The 21202-nt window shown below is 30.2% G+C and overlaps 2 protein-coding genes across 2 annotated transcripts; both read left to right on the forward strand.

Annotated features, from left to right (window-relative positions):
* The first annotated feature begins 5529 nt into the window (after positions 1 to 5529).
* On the forward strand, positions 5530 to 10508 carry LOC125581908 (gibberellin 20-oxidase-like protein). Its single transcript, XM_048748109.1, has 2 exons — positions 5530 to 8564; positions 9747 to 10508. The coding sequence occupies exons 1-2, from the start codon at positions 8233 to 8235 to the stop codon at positions 10381 to 10383; spliced, it is 969 nt and encodes a 322-aa protein (XP_048604066.1). The 5' UTR covers positions 5530 to 8232; the 3' UTR covers positions 10384 to 10508.
* A 1006-nt stretch (positions 10509 to 11514) lies between these two features.
* LOC125581909 (putative U-box domain-containing protein 53) lies at positions 11515 to 17969 on the forward strand. The gene is made up of 9 exons (XM_048748111.1): positions 11515 to 13560; positions 13647 to 13771; positions 13850 to 13957; positions 14044 to 14248; positions 14337 to 14614; positions 14730 to 14828; positions 14912 to 15295; positions 15457 to 16221; positions 16311 to 17969. Exons 1-9 carry the CDS (start codon positions 13329 to 13331, stop codon positions 16491 to 16493), a joined length of 2379 nt encoding a protein of 792 aa, XP_048604068.1. The 5' UTR covers positions 11515 to 13328; the 3' UTR covers positions 16494 to 17969.
* Positions 17970 to 21202: the final 3233 nt, after the last annotated feature.

Genomic DNA, 21202 nt, shown 5'->3' on the forward strand with positions numbered 1-21202 from the left:
CTGAACCATTTCTATTATTGATACGGTTATATATACTTATTCAATTCGCAAGGCTTTTTATTTTAAAACTCATTTCATGCAAAATTGATTTTGATAATCTATCACGCAGATTGGTTACGTCCCCATTGAACTGTAGAAATAATAGTTTGAGAATGTTGTACTGATCCGGTCCGGTTCTGTTCTTTGGGTTAACCCTAATACGGACCTCTTAGATTCAGCCGTGGTACTGTTTAACTTACGGTTTAAAATTTTAGTCTTTCCGATGGGTTCTCCGATTATAATTTTCGGTTCACAAAGTTCAATTTTTTTTTATAATAATAGAAGTTGGAAAAAAAATTAGAAATGTGTTATGCTTCCAAAAGGTAAATTTGTACTAACGGAGGAATACCGTAGAAGAATATAGAAAAATACTGAAAAGAAGCCTCAAAATAAACATTATATATCTCAAATTAAGAGGCACATTTTATGTGTGTTTGCTAAGAGCCTTGCTTAGAGCTTTTACTCCCATAGGCACAATAAAATAGTTAAATGTTTCAATATGTTAAAATATATAAATAATTTTTTTAAAGAAAGTAATTTATTAATTATTATTTTTTGACAAAGGGTAAACTGTTTACAAAAGTAAATAGAGAAAAAGAACTGATATAAAAATATTATGTATAATTAAAATATTTAAGTACATAAAAGGAATAAAAATCGACTACCAAATAAAAATTTACGAAAAATAAATTTCCATGCAATTAGTTAAATATAAACAAGTGTGTAAGTAAATACAGAGAAATGAAAATTAATGTTGTTAGAAGAGCATATAGGTTAGTTTTGTAAGGAAAAGAACTTTGGAACATATGAGAAAGCATTTGTAAACATGCCCTTAAGTTTTGTTTGTGATCAAACAATTAATGCCCTAAGCCATTACTTTTATTAAAAAAAATTGAACAGACACGGCTCTGCTTAAGCCCTAAAATCACTCTTGTCGCTTGTGTTACCGTGTACATGAAATTTGCAATCACTTTACTTGTATAAGGAACCATAAAATATTGATTCAGTGCCATTTTCTTTGTCTGATTCAATCTTTGGACTGAAAAGACCATCTTGAAATTGTCAAAATCACCGTGTAGTTAGTACAACAATATTTTGAGCAAGGGTTAGAGTGTGCATGTACCAAACTTCATGTCCAAATAAGCTTTGTATCACATTTTTAATATCGGATATGAATACAACCTTTTAAGCCAAAGTTCCTAAACATTTCTTAATGCCCTCAGAGTTGATCCTGAGATTTATAAAGTAAGATGCGGTAAAAAAAATTTTGGCCCTATATAATTTTATAAACAATTTTATCGAAAAAGTTTTAATTTTAATTTTAATTTTAATATTAACGTTAAAACAAAAACTTAATAAACAGAAATATACTTGAAAAAACCAAAAAAAATAAATAAAATGGATATTTGTTTCGTGTTATCAAAAGGGGAGGTTTAATTGTTTATTTTGAATGACTTTTGTTAATCAATATTGATTGTTGCTTTTCCCTTCTTATAATATTAAAAAATATGGAAAGTGTGATTTGCTTCTATAATTCTGTAATTTCTATTGCTTTTTCTAGTAATTTGATTAAAAAAATAACGAAAAACAATGAAAATTTCCACTTTGATCTCAGGTGCGTAAGCCAATATTCAATAACTTTAAACCAACTTAACCAGCTAACCTTTTTGTTAATTGCATTCTGAAATGATTACAAATTTACTGCCCTGAACACAATGCTTAATCAGTTTGGTTTGGTATCAAGCCCGGCTTTGTGCACCCCCCCCCCCCCCCCCCCAGCGCCTCCCCTTATGTTTCCAAAGCCAAGCTTATGTTTCCAAAGCCAAGCTAATTACTATTGTGTCGCATGAGCATTACCTCATTTGCAATATTTGACCCTTATTTTCTTTAAGAATCTACTGTACTCCACATAATTTTTACATGTTCTCCAAGAACCATCCATATTACACTTAAACCAATTCAATATTTACTTACAGTACGTTTCCGATTGTTGATTTGCTTTGAATTTGGATGTTGCACTTAGAAGATGGATGATGCATCAAGTACATTATACCAACGGATTGCATCAAATGTGTTGCATCGAGTTGTTATGAATGTTACATATGATCGTGGGTTTATGTCTATGAGTCTTTGTGGACTAGAGTTATAGGATGCAAATATTACTATATATCTTGTATTCAAAGTAACTCTAACGTTGCATTCTGTAAATACTAAAAATTGCCTACAATAATAAGATCTCTGTTTGTCCGTGGATGTAGCCAAATTAGTGAATCACATTACATCACTTTCTTGTTTATTTCACAACTTTATACATCTGTTCAGCATTTATCCCTTCTAACGTATGTACCAACAAACTGGTATCAGAGTAATTTTTTTGATCTAGTGAGAAGATTATGGGATAAACACGAAGATAGACAAGTTTGATGTGACAAATAGCTTCAGTCTTTGGTAGATTAAGATTCAAGCGTTGATGAAGCAAAAGAAATCTGATGTTGCTGATTTGGAGGCTATGTAAAAAAATGTGTTCTCAGCAATTTTGTTATGTCTAGCAGACATAATTTCGAAGTGCCGAATGAGAAACTCAATGTTATTTTGTGGAAGAAGTTTAAGAGTTTATACCTGACAAAATCTCTGACAAACAAGCTACTTCTGAAGCAACACATCTTCACTATGCGTATGCAAGAAGGTATTAAGATTCTAGACTATCTTAACAAGTTAAAATCGATATTAATAGAGCTGTGTAACATCAATGTTAAGTTGGAGGATGAAGATGTTGCACTAATCATGTCGATATATCTGCCAAACTTCTTCGAGAACATCGTGCAATCATTCATTATTCGCAAAGAGACAATGAAACTGGAAGAAGTTAGATTAGGATTCATAGTCGGGATTGCGCCATAAATCATCCATGTCAGGGACATACAATCAGGCTTGACGATTGTTTGTCATGATGTAAAATCCAGTGGGAACCAAAGGAAGTTGAAAGACATGAAGTCATTCCCAAGAGGTCCTTAGCCATGAGATATTTGCAACTATTGCAAAGAGAAGGGACATTAGAAGTCAGGCTGACCAAATAAGAAGGAGCAGCAGTTAGGGTATATATATTGCAGTAGCCGAGGATTAGACGAAGTATGAAGTATGACGACATTGCTCTTGTTGTGCATGGACACACACACACATACTCTAATGTGTGGGTTCTAGATAAATGGGTGTCCTACCATATGACACCAAGGATAATGTGGTTTTTAGAGTACGCAAAGCTACCATAGATTGGCAAACAATTTTTTCTGCAAGATTGCTGGGATTGGCTTAATCGAGTTAAGGAAACATGATGGTAGTTTATGCACATTGAAAAAGGTTAGGCATGTTCCATCAATGATAAAGAATTTAATATCCATGATATCATGTTCATAACAACACCGATTTTGTTCTCTAGATCATAAATATATCAATCTAAAACACATACTTATACTTGAACCTAAAATAAAGTACGGTTATGCTCATGCATTATGGTAAAGCAGTAGTTGAGTAATTTGGACTTCCACGATTCAATATACATTATAGTGTGTGATATTGCATAGTTATAGCTATGTAGTTAGCCAAAAATAAATAAATCACAACAATTATTTATTTATTTTTGTTCTATTTACATTTTTATATGTAAGAATTAAAATAGCAAGTACTAAAACCAGTGATAAATAAATAAACACAAGGGCTAATTAATTCAATATACATAGAATGAAAATTCCCATTAAAAAGCAATGTTTTGTCAACAAACGAAACAATTAATTGTATATATTGTTTGCCTAATTGCCACTCCTAAATTTTGTGGTGTATTTTAATTTATTATCCACTTGTAATTTTCTGTTTCAAGTGGTAAATTATAAAGCATATCATATTGTACAAAAATCAATTTGAGAGAAAAAAATTATATATATATTTATATGCCATAGTTATGTAGTTTCAGTCCGATAGTCAATCACTCGTGCCCAAAAAAATTTGACGAAAAGGGTTACAAAAGTTGGCTATCACGGCAGCATCAGCCCCTGACTTATGTTCACACATTATTTTTGAGTTGCATCCACATTTGTTTAGCCTAAATTGCATTAGAGTTACTTTTGATATTATATAATGGTCATATTTTCTAAACTAATGTTAAAAAGGTTTAAACTGATATGGAGAACAAAAATAGTGGCGGTTTGGGAATATGTGGTGATTTAGTTAAGAGATTTGTCAATAGATTATATGTATCTTTTTTTTTGTTGAATTGTGTTTAGAAATCTTCAGGTACATTTATAAAAGTAATTTTCCTTTATTTTTGTTGTTTAACTATTTTTCTTACTTTTTCTCTGAATTTGATTCCTTTTTGGATTTTCTTATTTATTAAAAGAGATTATGTGCTCTGCACAGATTAACTTTTGCATCTTTTTCATGTCACTTTATATTGTCTCAAGTAAAAAGGCCTAGTCAACAGATCTCCAGCCGATCTGCACTCGAGTTAGGGGATCTCTTGTTCTCTTAGTTACACCACTCAAATATCCATCCATACTCCTACCAATACTCGTACTTAGAGCATCTCCAAATAAACTCTACAATTTCAAATATAGAGCTTTTTACTCTCCAAAAATGAACTTCAAAACTTCAAATATAAAATTTCACTATTCAAAATTCCAAATTTAAAATTTCATATTTTTATTTGTATTTTGGTCCTTAGAATTAATTACACATCACATTCATGATTTTTTAGTATTTTCTCATTTACCATTTTAATGCTTAAAACTTTTTTATATCATAAATATATCAAATTAATTTTTATAAATTCAAATTTTACACATAAAATTAAATAAAAATTTACAATAATATTTATAATATTTTAAAACTAGAATTATAAAACAAAAACAAATTCAAAATTTTACACATAAAATTAAATAAAAATTTTTAAGATTTATAATATTTTAAAACTAGAATTAGACAGCAAAACCAAATTCAAAATTTTATACATAAAATTAAATAAAAAATTTAAAATAATATTTTAAATATTTTAAAACTAGAATTAGACAACAAGAATATTACAAAAAAAACTTAATAATTTTTTTTTAAAAGATACAGCAAAATATAATTATTACACAAATTTAAATATTACAACAACAATAATAGTCTAGTAAATTTTCTCCGGAACCTCCAAAATCTCAAAAAATTATCTAAACAAATTTTGTGTAACCTAAGATAGAGCATTGCGGAAATAATTTTATAGAAAAATGTGGTATTTTTCTTATAGTTTAGTATTTAATTTTTTATTTCTATTTATAATTTTCTATTTTACTGTAAATTTTATTAATTAATATGATGATAATATTTTTATATATGTGCTAGTTATTTTATATTTTTTTATGAATTTGTATTAATTGTGACAATAATATAAGAACCATAGTGTAAAATACAAATATCTTTTGAAATTAAATTTAAAGTTTTGTTTTTGGAAAAAAAAAACATATTGAAACTTCAAATATAAAGTTTTGTAAACTCCAAAATAAAATCTTTTTGGAGATTCTCTTACATGTCGCTTGTTGATTTTCCTTTTGTGGTCTGTCTCTCGTTGATTAACCACAACAAAAAAATCCTAATTCATTTATTGTATAAAATTATATTTTAATTGTAAATGTACTCACTTAAATCGTAATCCAAATAAGTAACTTTGCTAGCTAATCTTAAACAAATAACTAAAGAAATTTATAAAATCATCAAATTATCTTTAAAATATCTAAAATTTAATTCGCAAATTAAATATAATTATTTTCAATTGTTAAATTACATCTAATATTGGAGAGACTAAGAAATTTGAAATGATAAATGAAAATAATATATATATTATGTTAATTGCTGGACTGTTTGAATTTATTTCATATGATCACCGGTTTTGGTTACTATTAGTATTAATACAAAGGCATTGGACAAAATTTGTTTTAAATATCACCAGTGTATTAAGTATTAATGTTTAAGCGTAGGAGTTAGTGCTCTCAGTTCGAACACTGATGAAAAAGAATGTTTTACGTCGCATCATTTGTATTAGCATGGTTTTGAGATAAGGAATGATTAGTACTTAATTCAAACTTTTCCTAGTTAATTAAAAATATAAAAGAATAATTCATTTTTTCTTTTTCTATCATAGGTTCAATCTTAAAAATTTTAATGTAAAAAATAATCAAGATAAATATAGCTGAACTTTTATTTAGAAAAAATTTTGAATGTAGAATATAAATCTTTTAGGAACGGAGTGAGTAGTTGAATAATTTAAGTGAGTGTAAAATATAGTTCTTTTATTTCTGTAATCACATCGGACGATTATGGGTTAATAAAGGAGAAACATATACTAGATTATAATCGTCCGATGTGATTAAATAAAAGAAACTGTAGATTGATCAGTTCAAAAAAAAAACTGTAGATTGGAAATTATAATACAATTAGAGAAATAAAAATGGATGGAACATTAATGTTTTACTCTAGCTTTTCACCATCTGTGATGAAAAGTTTGGAAACCAGCTCCACTTAAAATAAGTTATTAAAAGTGCTCTTCTAATAGTTATATGGAGATGGTGAAGATATTTGTTATATTCCTCAACTTCATTGTTTCATTTAAACTGTTTATCATTTAATTATATATATTCTATTGATTTCTCTAGCTGTGCCCATTTGCACCCCCAGTTTAAACTCATAAAAAGAGCTGAGTTGAGTCACTCCATGAAATTAGTTTTCATACATTTCACTGTAAATATTTTTTTTTAAATCTAGTATATTTTTCTCCTCTATTAACCCAAAATCTTCCGGTGTGATGAAAACTCACAAGAGGAATAGTTTACAATATAAAAGAACAAAAATTAAGTCGGCAACCTCATAAGAAATTAGAGAAAATAATTTGTTTAAGATTCTCGAGGATGAAGAGTTCCAGACTTCCGTAGAGCCGGAACGTAGCAGACCAGCTAGCTGTAAGTGTTTGACCTTCTTATTTAATAACTGTTAGAACTATATAAAAACTCATTTTTATAATTCAAATTATGTTCATGTTCTCATTAAATCCAGTTTTCAACGGGAAGACAACTGTAGTCTTTGCCTTAACCATTTTATTTCGGCTGAGTTTGTGACAATTTAAAAATGCGTTGTATGTCAAGGGGACAAATAAACAAAGTTTTCATTGCTTTAAGACTTGGTATCATATACTATAATAACTACATCTTACTTAACAATGATGATATACACAAGAAAGTATGATTAATATTTTTGTTATGTTAAAAAACAATGTTAGTGTTCTGAAAACTAATAATATGTCATTTAGGTGCTAGGCCACCACTCTTTTGCTTTATTTTTGTAACGAATGAACACAGCTATTTATTTTTGTTGTTCAGTTTATGAATTAAAAGACAGATAATAATCTAGGTTTAGATTTTATGTGCATAAATACTCCATTTTCGAAATATAAATCTATGCTATTATAAAAATATTCATCATTAAATCAATTTGATTACAAAATTCATCCGCAGTAAAAGAGCATTCATTATTTATGTTTTATGGTAATAACTCCCAAGACATCTACAGTTTTGGTTTTCCTCTAACATTTTTGTAATGTGATCGTTTTAATTAGGGTTGAAAATCTAACCTAACACCTACATGTTCTACGGTGGTGATGGATTCTTATTTTCTCACGCAAGCAGTGGTGTAACTATTTTCAAAATTGTAATGTTTATTCCCCTAAATTTAGCGATAAATAACCCACTAAAATGGTCGAATAAGAATCTCACCATTCGCAATCCTCTTTAGGACCAAACATCTTAAAATGTAGAAATAGTTAGAACAAAAAGACGTTAGTTGGTTTAAATTATTGCAATGACGACAAAGATTAATTAGCATCCAGAGTTTCTGACTATTACACGAAATAAATACTAGATTTATATGTAAGAGTTCAACCAAAATATATAAGAATTGTATAGGGGAAAAAATATTATAAACTTATAGAGAAAAATATATCTTCTAATCAATCAGCTACCTCTACACACATATATATATATAAACGCAAATAAAAACCTATTTGAATCACTAAACAAAAGTTACGAAACTAAGTTGTATCACAACATAAAGATGCAACAAATATAAAAACATTCATTACCAAACATCAATCATAATCATTATTTCAGGTAACTGATGTCTGTGGAACTTCCGGTGTTTGACATCTCAAAGCCTCTAAACGAGTCATCGCTGACGTCGCTACAAGATGCTTGTAAGGAGTGGGGTTTCTTCTACGTGACAAGCCATGGCATCTCCGGCGATATGTACCAGAAACTCCGACGATTCTCCGGTGGAATTTTCGGGCTCAGAGACGAGGATAAGATTAAGATGGGAGCATCTAATTATACTCCTCGTTTCATTGCATCTCCTTTCTTCGAGAGCCTCCGTGTCTCCGGTCCCGATTTCTATGCTTCGGCCAAGTCTTCCATCGATGCTTTTTCCGACCAACCTACCGATGAGGAGTTCAGGTATGTATATATATACATTACATATATTACATGTGTATATATAAAACCTGCAGATGCTTGTTGACATTTTCTTTGACAACCCTTAAAACGATGGCATTTAATGAGTTGAATTAAAAAGTCTTTCAATATTTTGAAAATTGTAGAAACCATGATTAAGCTGCCTTCTCAACCAATTTACATGCAATCTACCTTTTGTTTTGTTCATATTTTAGTACTCCCTCTGTATCAAAATAAGTGGGTTTTAAGGTTTTTGCACACGGATTAAGGAATTACAAAATTTTATTCAATCTTTCTCGTTTGTATAAAAACAACATTAAAATACAAATGATTCAACCAATAAAAAATTATACTGCAGTATACAAATAGTCAAAAACATAAAATTGCATTTACTTTTTACATACAAACTTGAAAACATCATTTAAAATAAAACAAAAAATTTCTCTTAAAATGATATGGAGAGAGTATCATTTTTAAGAAGTGGCCAACGGGCAGATTGTAGTTTTTAGAGTTTATGTTAATGAGTTTACATTTTGTAGCTTAGTGTATACTAGAGATGTTCATGCAGTTTGTTTGTTTGTTTTTTGTTCATGCAGTTTGTTTTTCATCAAAACATCAATTCACGAATATCATTGAACGAAATGCACCACAGTATTTTTTTTTTCAATGACTAGGAAATTGTAATTTAGTAGGCAAACATCCGGTTAGGGCAGTGCCCAAACTACGAAATTAAATTAAAAGTAAATATATTCCAACAGAATTTGAACATGTAATCTCGAAAATCCTTATTTAGCAATTTAAGAGTTTTAACCATTATGTCAATTCGTTGTTGGTGCTGAATTGCATCAATTAATAAATAGTAGAACGATTTCGTGATAATAAGATTGTCAAACAAAAGACAAATCTGATTCCAAATGTATTGGTTACTCTTTATTTGATAAGTGCGCATTGCATATTTGAATTCTCTTTAATTAAGCATTTAATGCAAGCACTAATATATTCCTTTTGTCTTTGTATAATACTTGTACATAAAATACAAAAGGAGGTGAAAGTTGGATGTTGTGATGCTTTGATCTATCACAAAGTTAAAACTTCATTAGATCTCGACAACAAAACCAAAGTTGTGTTTAATATGATTTGCATTTCCTAATCTTTTTTGTTATAATTATTTTATATTTTTAAAAGCGAGTTGATGAAAGAATATGGAGAAAAGATGACGGAACTATGCGAGAAAATAATGAAAGCCATACTCTCTAGCTTCGGAGAGGATCTTCATCACAAATATTACAAGTCTGAGTTTGGAAACTGCCACGGCTACTTCAGGATCAACAACTACACAATCCCTTTAGAACAAGATCATCAAGAAGACGATGTTGACTTGTTAGAAGGGCTGGGAATGCACACTGACATGAGCTGCATCACTATCGTTGATCAAGACGACATTGGAGGTCTTCAAGTCAGAACCAGAGACGGGATTGGTCTCATGGATATTAACCCTAAAGACGAGGCTTTAGTCGTCAACGTCGGAGATTTATTACACGCTTGGACCAACGGACGGCTGAGATCGTCCCAACACAGGGTTGTGTTGAAACGGCATAGTTTCGTGGAAAACAGATTCTCCCTCGCTTTCTTCTGGTGTTTTGAGGATCAGAAAGTCGTGTTTGCCCCTGACGAAGTTGTTGGAGGTGGTGAACGTGGGAGGGTATTTCGGTCATTTAAATGTGGGGATTATTTGAGGTTCAGGGAGAGTAATGAGAAAGGGAAGTTCGAGAAGGTTGGGCACACGGTCGAAGACTTTGCACGAACTGAGGACCGTAATTAATTGTCTTTGTTTTGTTTAATATTATTGAAAATTAATAATTTGTTGTGTAAAATATACAAAACACACAGCAACGGGCCTTTTTATCGCTTGGTAATATATTTAGTTCTATAAATTCAAAACTCAAATCAACTCTCAAATTTTTTTAAAAAGTTGGTCAAAAAGATGGACTCGTTTAATTTACCTGAGTCTGAATCCAATTCAGCATAGCATGCATTCGTGATTGGATAGATTATTTCCGATACATTATAGCGTATCCAAAACTTTGAAAATGTATTATGTATTCTTCGTTATATACACGACAATTCTCTCAAATATTTATTTTTAAGTTTTTGTCACAAAAATAGTTTTCAATAAAAAAAATGATACAAAATATTCTTTTTTTTATTTTGAAAATTTTAATTTGAAACATATCTTCAAAACCCCACCCTATAACTTTAAATCCTAAGTCTATATTAGTTAACCCTAGGGTATATTTCTACCATTTAATAAAACTTATTTTGGTCATTTTCCTCTTTGAAGACTATTTTGTGACAAAAACTTAAAAAAACTATCCTAAAGAATTTCTCTTATATATAATATGATTTCTCTTCATGAATACAATGTAGAATTATTTAATATTTTGTCAATTTAAGTTTTTTTTTTAAGTTTCATCAACCTTTCCCTTTTAATTTTCTTTAATATAAATATATTGTTTCTACCCAAAAATTCAGAAAATTAAATCTGGTTACAAACTCGATTTGAACAAAACAACCCAAATCAATCCATTACATTCTAGCTTCGTCCAGCCATTAAATCCGGCACATTCCGCTAGTCCGATTTTTGAAATTTCTGAGAATCGGTAACCGTTCTCAACCTTTAACGAGAACCGCATGACCGTGAGATTCTCCTCGTTGCCCCGGATACCGGAACTTTCAACGTGGTCTCAGGAGTAGCTAGCTCCGATTTTTGAATTCTGAGTTTAGCATATGAGCATGAGCATTTTTATGTGTATCACTTGTCTCCAATAAATTTTTAACATCATTTAACCATATACGGTAAATTTGTAGTTTATTTGTTCAAAGTTCTATAGATTACTGTCACTGAGAATATAAATGTTTACTGAGAAATTGAATGAAAGATTATGAATATTGAGGCAGGCCACAAAGTTCATAATTGTAAACGGACGGAGTTCTAATTGGGCACGTTTTTAACATTTTATTAAATGTGACCAAGCTCGCCCCAGCTTTTACGGTCATCTACATAATACATAGTTTACATTTCAATGTTATATATAATGTAATTCTATAATCTTATTATTTAGGTTTTTTTATTTGACATTATTAATATAAATTTTTTTTTATACATTTTCTTTTTTATTAATTCTTATTACATACTAATATAATTTAAAGTTTGGTACAATAAATTCATAATCTGAAATAATCAAATAGATAAACTCCTTTCAAAATAATATTTTAATTTCTACAGTTTGCATATAAAAATATTTTTAAAATTTATTTAGTTATACTATAGAACATAGTTCATGATCATTTATATTTCTTTGTTGTTTCTTTAAAAATATATTTTGAGCATCTACAGTTTTAGTTTATAGCAGGATTTTATAAGTAAATATGATGTTATGTTTAAATAATTAAGAATTATTTACATAGTTTACGAATTTTACCCGTTTTAATGGTGAATGATATTTTAAAATGAAATATTTTTAAAAATAAAATAAGTTAATTTATCAATTTTATATAATTTATATTTTAATCATATAGTATTTCTATTTTAATATAATATAAACTATATATAATTAAAAAGTTTATGAAAATAGCATTAAAATAATTTTTATAACAAAATCTTAATTGTCATTAATTTGTAATATTATTATATTACTAATTACGAAATTCATGTTTTTTTTATAAAAAATATTTAGAACTTTTAGTGATATTTTGTTAGATTTTTTGTCAACAGATTTTTTATAGTTAAAAGTAAAATTAAAACAATTTTATTGGTGGAATTATCATATGTGTGGATTATATAAGATGTGATATCTTAATGATGCCAAAATGCTAATTAGAGATAAATGAAATATGATTTTCTAGAGAACGTCTATTTAAAAAAATCACACATAAAAAAAAGTTGTAATTTCCATTTGAATTGAATAGATATCTCTTTGTTTACTTTATTCTCAAACAACAGTAAATAACAAAAATAATTTAAGAAGCGTTATAAGATGATGTGGTTTATTCAAAGGACTTGATTTTGTGTGAAATTAGGAGCACGAACGTGCATGGCTTATACAAGATTACATCCCTCATTCAACTTCAAGATGTCAAATTGAGAGAGTCTGCCCCAACTTCTTCTCTTTAGGTTTGAGTTTCTTGACATCTTCTATCCATCATCAGGTTGGTCAAAGTTTTGATTTTTTTTTTCTGGTTTATTAGAGATTATAATTGATCATGCTTGACTTGATGGGTTTCTGGTAAAGTTCAAAACTTATGTGCTCTACTCAGATCATACATTTCTAGTTCTGAAAATGATTCATTTTCATAGTTTTGCAAGTATCTCCTCACCTTCTGCATTGTCTAGCTGTCCATCTAATTTGACTTTGGAATTTTTGATCAGTATTCATAATAACTTGTCCAGATTGAAATTTTGAGAGATTTAATCATGAGTAATATCAAATCATCTTCTTGATCTATGCACTCTCTCTATCAAAAGCTTTGCATTCCTTATTGACCAATGTGATAACAATTTCTCTCTAATGTTCCTCGGTTACTTCCCAAACCAAAACGGATCTTGATTTGATTTCAGTTGTGAAGTTGTCCTGACTTATGTCCCAAATGGCTTTGAGACAAAAATAAGCCACGACTTGAACCGTTGCAGAACTTCTTCTGCAGAGCCGACCCTGACATTTTAGAGGCTCCAAGCAGCTTTTGAAAAGGCTATCTATTCAGAAATAAATGGACTTCTTTTTCAAAAATTCGTATCTGGAACCCAAACCGGCGCTTCCTGTGAGTACCGGCTCTAATCATGCGCCTCCTTCTCAATCGTTGACCATTGCGGTAGCTATTAGTGGTAGTACCAAAAGCAAGAATGTACTTAAATGGGCGCTCAAGAAGTTTGCTTCCGAGAAAAATATTGTTTTCAAGCTGATTCACATCCATCCAAAGCTCACTTCTATACCTACACCTTGTAAGTTCTACATATTTTCTTCTCTACCTGAGACTTTATGTGACTAATTAAAGATCCTGAAAACTGGTTTCTGTTTCCTTACTAAGCCGGAAACATAGTCTCTATCTCTGAGGCACCAGAGGACGTGGCGGCTACTTATAGACGACAATTTATGGAGGAGACTAAAGAAACACTTCTGAAACCTTACAAGAAGATGTGCGAGCGTAAAAAGGTTTTTTTTTTCTTTATCAGATATCTTATAGCTAAATGTGTATGAAACTCACACGTTTTGAATCTTGTTAACCAAAAGGTTGTAGTGGAACTTTTAGTGCTAGAATCAAATAGTGTTGCAGTGGCAATAACCAGAGAGGTTAATCAGCGTTCGATCAGCAGGCTTGTTATTGGACGCTCATGTAATGTTGGCTTGTACGGGTAAGTCTTATCCTTTTCTGGTTTAATGTTATGATTATTCCATAGCGTTTTCTCCATGATATATGTGATGAGACAAATTACAGGAATAATGATATTACCGAGAAAATATCAAACTATGTGTCAAACCTATGCACAGTCTATGTTGTCTCAAAAGGAGTGTATATTCTTTCGAAAGAGAAATTACCTTCAGCTTCAGACACAGAGAGAAATGAAATTTTAAGAGATACTGGTAGTGAGAGAAGCTCCAGCTGTTCTTCAGGTTCAGGGACTATCTCAGGTTCGGAGCTTTTTAAGCAGAGAGACTCATGTATGCATGATTGGAAATATTGTATTCGATTTTCATTTTTTATTTTATTTTTGGGTAGATGCAATGTCGTCAACAAATGCACTCAAATCCAAGTCTCTTGGTCTGTCCAATAAGAGATTGCAACATCTCCCGACAATAGTAAGAGGGGTTTCTGGTCGTGTGGAAACCGACTCTGATGAAACAAGAAGTGTGTGTTCGGATGCTCCAGAGGAAGTAAGCAAGATAGAAACATCCTATACTTTCGATGACAGAAAAGACGGAAACAGTCATATATCTAGCAACCCTGAATATCAAAATGTTACTGATCCAGGTGAAGATTACTTCACAGACGACCAGGTAGGTTTAACTTTCCATATTTGAACCTCTTCTTGTGGTGTTTCAAAAAAAAAACCTCTTCTTGTGAAATTATGGACAGCATTTGAAATGAGACGTGAGTTTTCATTGATATCAGGACACACTCCAAGAAATTACAAAGTTGAGAGATGAACTTAGACAAGCTCAGGAAATGTATGCAGTGGCTCAAGTAGAGACCTTGGATGCTTCTAGAAAGGTCCACCTCTAGTGTATTTCCTGAAGCTTCAAAGAAGAAATGGGTTTGTGTGTCTAAATAAAATCTTTCTTCTATGGTTTCAGCTCAATGAGCTAAAGTTGGAAGACCTAACACTAAAAGATCAAGGAACAAAGGGGTTAGCAGAAAAGGAAACACAGAAGAAGAGAATGGAAGAGAAAGAGACTGCACAGAGAAGAGAAGCTGAGATGAAAGTAGCCCGCGAAGCCAAAGAGAAGGAGAAGCTTGTAGAAAGCTCCCTTGTGGCTCCTAAGGTGGCTCCTAAAGTGCAATACCAAGAGTTCACTTGGGAAGAAATCAGTACCGCAACTTCATCATTCTCTCAAGAGCTTAAGATCGGAGAAGGAGCTTATGGCGCTGTTTACAAATGCAGTCTTCATCATACAGTCGCCGCTGTCAAAGTTTTGCATTCCCCTGAAAGTAATCTATCTAAGCAATTCGATCAAGAGGTACATATATATAAGGCTGCGCATTTTATTCGTTAAATTTGATTCGATTTGTTATTCATTTCGATCCGAAAAATCCGGTGCCCACCCCAACGTATGCATTCCTAACGTTTTCTCCCTACTTTAAAGAGAAAAATAACTGACATTTTCATATTCTCTCTTAGCTGGAGATCTTGAGCAAAATCAGGCATCCACACTTGGTTCTCCTCTTAGGAGCATGCCCTGAGAGTGGAACTCTAGTCTACGAGTACATGGAGAACGGTAGCTTGGAAGATAGAATCTTCCAAGTCAACAACAGCCAGCCACTCCCGTGGTTTGTACGTTTCAGAATCGCTTGGGAAGTTGCATCAGCGCTAGTTTTCCTCCACAAGTCAAAACCGACACCAATCATCCACCGTGATCTTAAACCAGCCAACATCCTTCTTGATCGCAACTTCGTAAGCAAAGTAGGAGATGTTGGTCTCTCCACAATGATCCAAACCGACCTCTTATCAACCAAGTTCACAATGTACAAACAGACGAGCCCCGTGGGAACATTATGTTACATCGATCCTGAATACCAACGAACCGGGATGTTATCTCCGAAGTCAGACGTCTATGCGTTGGGAATGATCATTCTCCAGCTTCTCACCGCTCAGCCGGCTATAGCACTGACCTATACAGTAGAAATAGCCATGGAGAACAATGATGACGACGAGCTGATACAGATTCTTGATAAAAAAGCAGGTGGCTGGCCAATGGAAGAAACCCGGAAACTAGCTGCATTAGCTCTACATTGCACAGAGATCCGAGCTAAAGACAGGCCAGACCTGGAAAAGCAGATTCTTCCAGTTTTAGAGAACTTGAAGAAGGTTGCTGAGAAAGCAAGAAAAACGATTGCCTCTGCGCCGAAGCAACCTCCAAGCCATTTCATCTGCCCATTACTTAAGGTAATATAACTTGGTCATCACGTCATCCGTTTGCTTGATAAAGAAGTCTCAGGTTGGTTTAGAGAAGAATGTTGTTATGATGTTTGCAGGATGTGATGAAGGATCCATGTATTGCGGCTGACGGATACACTTATGACCGGAAAGCCATAGAGAAGTGGATGGAGGACTACCGTAGCTCGCCGGTGACTGATTCCCCCTTAGAAAACATGACCCTTTTGCCCAACCACACTCTTCATGCAGCCATTGTCGAGTGGTGCCGTAGAAATCAGTAAGGCAAACAAAAGCGAGCGCACCGTGAGGAATGATGTTATTGGAGATTATGATATTATTATGGAGAATGATTGAAGCAATTATATGAAATTGTTGTGATTATATATCCTTAATTTTATGATATGTATTAGTACTATAACACATGAGATTGACCATGACTTGATTTTTATTAATCATATATATATTCCCAACTGATATGCTATTTTGTTACATTTCAAACATGTGATTCTGTTTTCTTTTGGATTTGATTTTCAAGCCGCAAGATAGAAATTACAGAATAGTCTTAATATGTAATTAACATAAACTAGTCCAGAACCGCGCGCTAAGCGTGAGTTGTGTTTCTTTCTAATTTGATTTACAGATTTAAAATTAAAATAATAATGACAAATTTTGAGATGATAATGTTGTGTTAATTTTGCCTTTTTGTGATGTTTATTTGAGTTTTAGATCAAGTATTTTGGTTTGTACCTTATTTTCAAGGTGCTGATCATATCAATATATATAGGATTTTTTTATCAGTTACAGTGCAAATATTATATTTAAATATTTTGTATAACACTTTTTCTTGACATCCGATCTTTACTTTATGACTTATAAAATCATGATAATTAAATTTAAAGTCAATATAACATGGCATAGACAATACTTGAATTAATTAGGGTTGTTACTCAATTGGAATTTCTAAATATAAACAAACTAGTGTTACTTACCGTGCTATACACGACCAAAATCTGTTATATTTTTAATTATCTTATTATAATTGTAAATTTAAATAAATTAGTAATTTTAAATATATTATAATGGATCATATTGCAGTAAATCTATTGAAACTATTTTATACAAATACCATATTGTGTTATGTTTGGTTATCACACTACATTTTTATCTTTAGAGATTTCTTTATTTTTCAGTTATTTAACTCCTTATCTGCTAAATTCCTCATACAAAATATTCATATATTAAGACTGGAGTCATAGATCTATTGGGTAATAGTTTCCTAGTACATTTCATTATAATTTGGGTGGAAGTCTATGTATGTTAAATGTTTTGATCATTTGACTATTCTCCCATTACATTACATTGCATTATTCATTTTTGTAAATTTTACAATATGTAGTAAATTAGTAATAATCAATATAAAATGATTGAATGAGTCTCCAATCTGTTATCTTGTCATAGAAGTAATCATATCAGAAGAACATAAATTAAACAAATGAAAGCATGTATATTTATATTCAGTTTTGGCCAATAGTGTACAAACAAGTTTTGTTCATAACAAGGATTTACAATAATTAATTTTCAAACTACTTAATTAACAATCAATACACATTAACAATTTAACACGGTATTCACGCGTAGCTGCTATGCGTGCATGCAAGTATCTGTTTTCAATGCTCTATTGTTTTTGTTTTAAAGAGTTCTGATTAGGATCCTAGCCAAATTTTATAAAGAGTGTAAGAATCTGTCAAAACATAGTTATATGATATCACCTATAAAATATAACTAGACCCTGATCTGCGCGCCAGCGCGGATTTGAATTTTCGGTTTTTGGTTATTTATTTAACTAAATAATGTATTTGTAATATTTGATATATTATATTCACCAAGTAAATAATTTTTTTTTGGTATCTTAAACCATCTATTTACGATGAATATTCGATATCATATAAAAAATTAAACAAATAGACGTAATTAGAGAATTGTATACTATATATAAAAATAATGGTTATTAATGTAAAATATGAAAAAATATTATATTATGACTTAGTATGACATAAAAGATTATAAATTAATTATACATGTTTAAAGAAAATAAAATAATTTTTAAACTTCTATGAAAAAATTAACATATAAAAAATGCGATGAATTAGTCATCAAATTGTAAATAATTTCATAATTTTATTAATAATAAATTATTTATAGTCTTTGTTTTTCGTCAAGATAATTATTAAATGTCCATAACATTAATATGTTCAAAGACCATATTATGAAATCCCATGTTGTAACCGTTTTTTTCCGGGAAGTGTAACAAAAAAAAAATTACATTTAACTCTTCGTTTTGTTTAAGTTTGGGTCGGTAAAAGATTAAAAAAAATCTCTCTATCTTTTTCAATGTTCAATTTGAAGCTTATTATGCGGAAATCATACGCAAATATAGGCAATTGGTTGGAATCTCTATATCTTTATATTCTTATAAATTTTAAATTTATTGTTTCATCTTCTGCAAGCAAATCAATTACCGAAGTAATAGATCAATTGGTTGGAATCAAATCTATTCTTATAATTAGTGTAATTATGGTTACAGTTTCTATATTTAATAGGTACATTAAAGATACGACATTGAAGATATTATGTTTTGATTAATAGAAGATATTGGATTTTGAGTTTGTATTTATTGATTTGTTTTTTTTATAAAGCTTAGAAAATCAATGGGATGATTGGTTGGTTGATACATCTTATAAAGAAAACGAAAACTATAGGTGGTTTGAATATTGTACATCGATCGATGCATGATGTAAGTTGACTATATAAAACTTGAACATGATCATTTCAAACTAAAGTATAGGTAGGTTATATGCATTTGTTATATTGTAGTTAATATATTTTAAATATTAGATAAATCAAGTGATTCACGTTTTCGTAAAAATAAAATTCAAGTTCATTATTGGGCCGTACTCGTACGTAATAAGCTACGTTAAATATGATGTATTTTTAGGTTTATTTAATGACATTAAGTTTAAATTTGATTAAAGAAAACTCATTAATTTAACTGGAAAATACAAACATTAAAATAAGTAGGTTTATTTAATTACATTAAGTTTAAATTTGATTAAGGAAAACTCATTAATTTAACTGGAAAAGACAAGCATTAAAATATGTAGTTTAATTTAATTCTTAGTGGCATGAAAGTGTAAATAAGTTAGAAAACTTAGGGGTATTTTTTAATGGGTACTTCTCTTTTAATAATAGAGACTAGACCCAGACCTGCGCGCCAGCGCTGGTATGAATTTTCAGTTTTTGTTTATTTATTTAACTAAGTGATGTATTTGTAATATTTGATGTATTATATTCACCAAGTAAATAATTTTTTTGGTATCTTAAACCATCCATTTATGACGAATATTCGATATCATATAAAAAATTGAACAAATAGACGTAATTAGAGAATTGTAGACGATATATAAAAACAATGGTTATTAATGTAAAATATGAAGAAATATTATATTATGACTTAGTATGACATAAAAGATTATAAATTAGTTATACATGTTTAAATAAAATAAAATGATTTTTAAACTTCTATGAAAAATTTAACATATAAAAAAGGGCGATGAATTAGTCATCAAATTGTAAATAATTTCATAATTTTATTAATAATAAATTATTTATAGTCTTTGTTTTTCGTCAAGATAATTATTAAATGTTCATAACATTAATATGTTAAAAGGCCATATTATGAAAACCCATGTTGTAACCGTTTTTTTTTTCCGGGAAGTGTAACAAAAAAAATTACCTTTAACTCTTCGTTTTGTTTAAGTTCTGTGTCGGTAAAAGATTAAAAAAAATCTCTCTATCTTTTTCAATGTTCAATTTGAAGCTTATTATGCGAAAATCATACGCAAATATAGGCAATTGGTTGGAATCTCTATATCTTTATATTCTTATAAATTTTAAATTTATTGTTTCATCTTCTGCAAGCAAATCAATTACTGAAGTAATAGATCAATTGGTTGGAATCAAATCTATTCTTATAATTACTGTAATTATGGTTATAGTTTCTATATTTAATAGGTACATTAAAGATACGACATTGAAGATATTTTGTTTTGATTAATAGAAGATATTGGATTTTGAGTTTGTATTTATTGATTTGTTTTTTTTATAAAGTTTAGAAAATCAATGCGATGATTGGTTTGTTGATACATCCTATAAAGAAAACGAAAGCTATAGGTGGTTTGAATATTGTACATCGATTGATGCATGATGTAAGTTGACTATATAAAACTCGAGCATGATCATTTCAAACTAAAGCATAGGTAGGTTATATGCATTTGTTATATTGTAGTTAATATATTTTAAATATTACATAAGTCAAGTGATTCACGTTTTCGTAAAAATAAAATTCAACTTCATTATTGAGTCGTACCCGTCCGTAATAAGCTACGTTAAATATGATGTATTTTTAGGTTCATTTAATGACATTAAGTTTAAATTTAATCAAAAACTCATTAATTTAACTGGAAAAGATAAGCATTAAAATATGTAGGTTTATTTAATGACATTAAGTTTAAATTTGATTAAAGAAAACTCATTAATTTAACTAGAAAAGACAAGCATTAAAATGTGTAGTTTAATTTAATTCTCAGTGGCTTGGAATTGTAAATAAGTTAGAAAATTTAGGGGTATTTTTTAACGGGTACTTCTCTTTTAATAATATATAGATTATGAATAACTCTTAAAGAAATTTCAGATGAACAATTCTATTTTCTTATAAAATTCATCACATAATACAAAATACGATTCAAATACATAGAATTTAAAAAATAACTGGAATTCTACACCTAAGCTTGGAAGAACCTATACATTAATCAGTAGGACCAACTTTTGTGATTAGGCATTAACCAAATGACCAGCTGTGGACCGGACCCCCCACAGAACATCTACGAATATTCGGATCATCCACCCAATCGGATCTGATCTTTAGATCCGA

This window comes from Brassica napus, chromosome C2 (genome assembly GCF_020379485.1).
Source record: "Brassica napus cultivar Da-Ae chromosome C2, Da-Ae, whole genome shotgun sequence".
Lineage (NCBI taxonomy): Eukaryota > Viridiplantae > Streptophyta > Magnoliopsida > Brassicales > Brassicaceae > Brassica > Brassica napus.